The following is a 6,144-nucleotide window of genomic DNA, read 5'->3' as shown; positions in this document are numbered from 1 at the left end:
AGCCAAATCTATCACCTACAGGCTCTAATATGTGCAATATAAGTCTGAAGTCTTAGTGTTTTATTTTGGAATATGTACTTTTGCACAAATAAAAAGTGCCACAATACCGTTCATTATACGAACATCTTTACGTGCCTAAACTTATACTTCATCCTCCCAATGTACCGTTGCATAAATAATGTAGTTACCAGAATAAACATTTATGTACAGTAGAACATAGTGACAAACTAATAACAAATCAACAAACTCAAGGGTCTACAAGTTATTTCCTTGAAGTTAAACTACGTCTTTAAAATACTGCCCATGTATCGTAAACGGCAATCGTGTATTCAGATATGCTTTGTTCATTTCTAACATGGTTGTAGCATTGAGCATAAGTAGATAAGACTCTTTCTTTTCTCCGTGTAAAACCGGACTAAGGAGTATACCATCGTCTTCACGCGTTGAATTAGGTGTTGGCACAAACCACATTTCTAATGGATAATGTCCTTCTGTATACCAAACTTTATCATTGTTTCCACAGACGTCTTTTTTAACAAGAGCTGTGTTGGCAAAGTTTTTGAAATCTTTCTTGAAACTTACACCATAGACAAAACAATACTTCGAATGCCTATACTTTTCATTGATTGCTGGAATATCAAAAAAGTTCGTGAATGGATATTTTGGATTAGTAGGAAATTTCGTATTCACAAGTGTCATTGCTCGCATGTCAATTATGTATCTACTTATTTCATTGTTAAATTCTGCATTATTCCTCTTCTTGACGTCTCTAGCAATGCCAATTTCGAAAGCAATGGCAAAATATGGATCTGAGGAGGTAAAAATATCCATAACAATTTTGTTTCCGACTTCATAAGCGTTTGCGTGATGAGTTGGGTTTCTGACATCAGTGGCGAACTTTGTCACTTTGCCAGTTTTTATTTCAACAACATAGAAATTGGCTTTTTCGTCAGGATACCATTCAAGACCAGAGAACGCATCACAGTTTTTCAGCATTTTCAGAGGACTAACATAATACGGCGCTGCAAACAAAATAACGTAGTTCTTGGTCACTGAGAATGCATGCATATATGGCGCTCTATCAACGTTCCATTTTGCTACCACTTCTCTCTCATAAGCGGATTTAACGCGGATTAATGTTAAATGACTGGGTATTCCTGGAACTACACTGACACTGGTCAGAAAAGTAAAATGATGACCTGTTTTGTACTCTGCAACAGGGTGAGCAGTAGACATTAGACTGATAAACCCATCAGCTGATGTTGGCTTTTCTGCATCAATAGGGGCAATTGTACCGACAGTTAGTGGATCTATTTGGTATAATTTCCAAGCATCTGATAATGTCACATATTCAAACTGATTCCGACCAGCATTAAAGAATCTATAGACATTAATATTCATATTATCCATGCCCTTCAAAAGAGACATCTCTTCTTCCACAGGACTAAACGTCGGTATAGGTTTTTGAAATGTGATGTAGTTGTCTATATTGTTCATTCTCATAGAATTATTATAAACAAATGACTGCACAAAGTTTGTGGAAAATGAAGCAGACCCATTTCCGAAAAATTTCCAAGTATGGATTTTTGAAAATCCGTCGAAAGAGTGTGTGAAATTTCTTGGTCCGTTTCCAAAAAGCCCTGGTCCTGTTCTTACCTATAAGCAAGAGAAATATATTATCATGAGTTTTTCTTTTCACAACTCAGGATTTCTAATCATAATTTAAATTGGGGCTATAAAACCTACCAATGTACGGCACATCCAAGACTACCCATTTTTATTAGTGCTTGCTTTGTCATAGCGAGCAGGTGAGCTCAACAGCAATGTGTGTGTGCGTGAAAATAACATTCTTGAGATGCAAAAAATCTCGTCTTAATTACACCAACTGTCGGACTACGGCGTTGAAACGAGCAATAAATTACTAAATTATATATATATATATATATATATAAGAATATTGTCCTTGAGATAAAGAATACTACAGACACTGTGAAAACAGCCTCATATCTTGACCTTTACTTAGAAATCGATGGTAAAAGAAAATTATTGACCAAACTATACGACAAACGCGATGACTTTTCATTCTGTATTGTCAACTTTCCTTTCCTTTAGAACTCTAACAAATAGGCTTCTGGAACAGGGTTATTTTGAAGTCATCACTACATAAGTTTTGTGGTCGTCATCATGAACTCGTGGATCGTTATGGTGTATCCATCTGCACCATGAAAACTGATTTATTCAACGGTTCATAGTTTTCCTTTCCTCGTTTGTCTACCCCGGACTTGACTTTGTATGAGCAACTCGGCGGGTGTTTCTAGAAAAGCAGAGGACGCTCACCCTACCAGTGCACCTTGTCCATGCTTCCAGTTTTTAGTGGAATCTGAGTTGCTCATTTGTTTTTGTTACTTTGTATGTATGGTTTTAGTTACTTTATGTTCTTTGTTGTGTATGTCTGTTTTCCATGTCGAGTCTTTGTCCCTGGATTTCATTCTTTTGATTACCGCTATAACCTTGGTTCACTTAATTACTCTTTCATCTCTGGCAACATCCCTTCAATACCTGCGTATGGAGTTTTCATATCACAACTCATACATTATGCCAGAGCTTACCGTAACCATCGCGCTAGATTTCTTACAAATAGGCTTCTGGAACAGGGTTATGTTGCTACGAGATTGAAGTCATCACTACAGAAGTCTTATGGTCGTCATCATGAACTCGTGGATCGTTACGGTGTATCCATCTGCATCACGAAACTGCTTTGGTCAACGTGTCATGCTTTCTTTCTTCTTTCGCCTACCCTGGACTTTTTATATTACATTTTTTTATGAGTAACTCGGTGGGTGTTTTTAGAAAAGAACACGACACTTACCCTACCGGTGCACCTGATCCATGCTTCCAGTTTTTAGTTGAGTTCCTTAATTACATTCTTGGATTTCTGCTTGAATCTTGGTTCCCTTAACTACTCATTCAATTCCCCCTCCCCCAAAAAAATACAGGTGGCAAGGGTATTTGAATTTTGAGTAATGACAATCAAGACCATCATTGTCGTTCGCCTTTTTGTTTCTTTTTATACTTATCCCACATGTAAAGTATTCATTCATGAAATGAGCAAATTTCTCATGATATTTGTGTTGATTAAATTCATCGTAATCAAATTTAACGTAAATGCCAAAAATAGTATATAAAAATGATTCGTCTTAAAACATCTCGATGACATGTACTATGAATAAGAGACTACGTACGAGGAGGGCCTATTTTAATATGTGATCCTTAAATGTACGCTAACTATTTCTCCTCAACTAAAAATCAAAGCTACTTGACCTTACTCGTAAAAATGCTATAAAATTTTGACTCCCCAAAAAAGAAAGCATGGTTCACCGAACTTGATTTTGAGCTTTTATAAAGACTATTTTTACAACATTTCATATAGCTTTCCGTACTTTGTGTATAATATCGTAAAACAAAGATGAAAGATACCCGAACGTATTAATCCTTTACAAGTACATCTGTATTTGAGAGTGAATTCTTTGTGTCGGTTGAAAATTTTGTAAGATTTTCAACAGCATGTGGTATCGGAAACTTGATGTAGTAGTTTCTCGGTTTCATAAAGATTCCTTTCGTTATAATCTGAAAATTGTTACAAAATCGGGCAAATCGAACGAATTGTGATATGTAAACACCATATGACGGTGACAAGGGTACGTCATCAGCTAAAAATGGATATAGTTCACCATAGGGAATGAAAAATTATCCCTTTTGTCGTAAATTTTAGTATTAAGTATACCATTATCGATATGAATACTAAGATCAAGAAACGGCCATACTTTATCTTCAGTATCAATATTTGCTTTATTCATGGATAGTTCTACAGGATATTCTGTTTATAAAGCTAAAGTATAAATATTGAAGTCATCGTTGTTTGAGCCAAAATATCTTTCAAATATCTAAAGGTGTTATTGATTTTTTCTACCAAATGTTGTCTTTATTTATTCTAGCCATAAATTGTGATTTGTAACAGTACAGAAAGAGGTCCGCAATAAGTGGTGCACAATTGGTCCCTATGGGAATTCCAAAAACGGTTTCGCCATTGCGTACGTAAATGTCGTCACTTTAGGTGAAAGTTTAAAATTTACCGTCTTGCTCTATGCGTGTCGGTGCCTATTCAAAATTGGAATCCTTCAAAAGTTTAGCAACTGTCAACTTCATGTCACCAGACACACTTCACTAATACATGCAATCATGCACCTATCTAGTGTAAGGTTACTGTACCCTCAGGGGAATATATTACCGGCAAATCAATGTGAAATTTCAATGAATAAAATACATTTAAAAAAAAACAAGTAAACGAAATCACCATAATTACATAGAAACTCGTAGCTTTGTATTTTTATTCTCATGTTAGTGTCAATATTCATTTTTACTTAAAGGAAACTGGAGATATAGCAGTAATCAGGAAGAGAAAATAAATTCAATTTTTGTGACGATTTCTAGGACTGTTTAGATTGATACAACATATATAGGAAAGGGTAGTCACATTTGAGAGTGAAATGTAATTTAAAATTAAGAGATATCATATCTAAATGCTGAACCTATTTTGTCTTTTTTTCGGGCGAATATGAAAAAAGTGAGGAGGAATGATCGACGGGGGTATTTTTCCTGACCAATAACGAAATTCAATTTGTAACTTAGCAGAAAAAAGAAGAGGAATATTGAACTTTACGACTGCATCTTATGAAATAAGTAACAAAGTACGATAAATGAGAGAATCTTGAGTTTTGTTCAGGATTAAAAACTGACAACATAAAGTAAATCAATTAAAACGATGTGTTCAACAGAAAATTAAAAAGACGATCGAGGATAAACACGAGAACACAAGCGTCACAGTAACAGTCTACTTATATTGAAGGTTCTATGTTCATTCTTCTAGGAGAAATGTTATTGTTTGTTATGAGTCGATCCTCAACGCTGAAAGAAAATAATTTTACGTTTAATTCAAGTGCTTAAATTCAGCACCATCTCATCTGGAAGAAGAATAATCTCGGTGTTACAAACAGAACTGGATCTTTTGTCAAGAAAATTGTTACCGTTGATTTACAAAGTCTGACAAACCAAAGTATTCTTGTACTTACCAATGAACCACGTATCCAATGAGGAAGGGGATTTTCAAATTTTATAGGCCTATCCAAGAAGGTATCTTTACTGTTATGAAATAATAAACTGAAATTGTCCTCAACCACTGAGTCAGTTGAGGGAAGTAAATTAACCAAGAGACAGAGACTTATTGTCCATTTGCCCAACATCTTTCACTAACTTGGACTAGGAAATCCAAAAAAATTTGACCCACATTTATAGAGAAATTCCCTGGCCAGTTACATAACACATTTATCAAAGTCAATGGTCAAGTTTAATTTCGTAGATAAATGTTTGACATAAACGCATGTAATGCTCTGCTCTGATATAAAATGTAAACATCAGTTTGTAAATAATCGAGGCTAAGGTTAACCTATATGATGCAGATCCAGTTCCCTATTCCTTTTAAATTTAATTCTCCAAGTCTTTGTACAAACATCAATATGATAGTTATTGGAAAGAGTGAATAACCAAAACATGATCACGAGCGCCTAGATTTAACGAGACCACGCAGAAGGTTCTTGGCACGAGTGATCATATTTTGATATCCAATTGAATATCCTATTTATTATTTAGATTTCCTCCATTATTCGTTGCGATTTTCTACATATATTTTAAAATTTTGTGGACGGTGGATTAATATTATTAGTGTTGTGGTTTTTTTGCGGGAGAAATTCCGGAAGTGAAATTACCGAATTTATTTTCGAAAAGTTTTACACAGGGAACATTCGGTAAACCACTGCTACCTATATAACAAGAGGCTCCCAGGAGCTTGAATCGCTCCCCTGATTAAATTTTTACCTTTAAAGGGCACTAACTCTTAACATGGAGTTGACAGGCCTTTTTTTACTCTATTTGATTCGTTGGAGACTTTTGTAAACCTTATAATAAGGATCATTTCAGCAATTGAAAGCTAATGGCTAAACCTAACTGATTTGGAGATGTATGAAAAAATCTGCTGTCTGACCCCCAATGTTCTATTTTTAGTAACGGCAGCCATGTTTTTTAACCAAT

General features: G+C 35.0%; 1 protein-coding gene across 1 annotated transcript; it reads right to left on the bottom strand.

Moving 5' to 3' along the window:
• Positions 1–261: 261 nt before the first annotated feature.
• Positions 262–5,364, bottom strand: LOC148597708 (retinoid isomerohydrolase-like). The gene is made up of 2 exons (XM_088561894.1): positions 5,130–5,364; positions 262–1,656 (listed from the first exon to the last, which is right to left on the bottom strand). Exons 1-2 carry the CDS (start codon positions 5,298–5,300, stop codon positions 277–279), a joined length of 1,551 nt encoding a protein of 516 aa, XP_088418020.1. The 5' UTR covers positions 5,301–5,364; the 3' UTR covers positions 262–276.
• Between the last annotated feature and the right edge of the window lie 780 nt (positions 5,365–6,144).

This window comes from Perna viridis, chromosome 14, assembly GCF_037379345.1.
Source record: "Perna viridis isolate PV_CMFRI_1.1 ecotype Kerala chromosome 14, ASM3737934v1, whole genome shotgun sequence".
Classification (NCBI taxonomy): Eukaryota; Metazoa; Mollusca; class Bivalvia; order Mytilida; family Mytilidae; genus Perna; species Perna viridis.
Note: the sequence above shows the minus strand (reverse complement) of the source record. Positions and strands in the feature narration are given on the sequence as shown.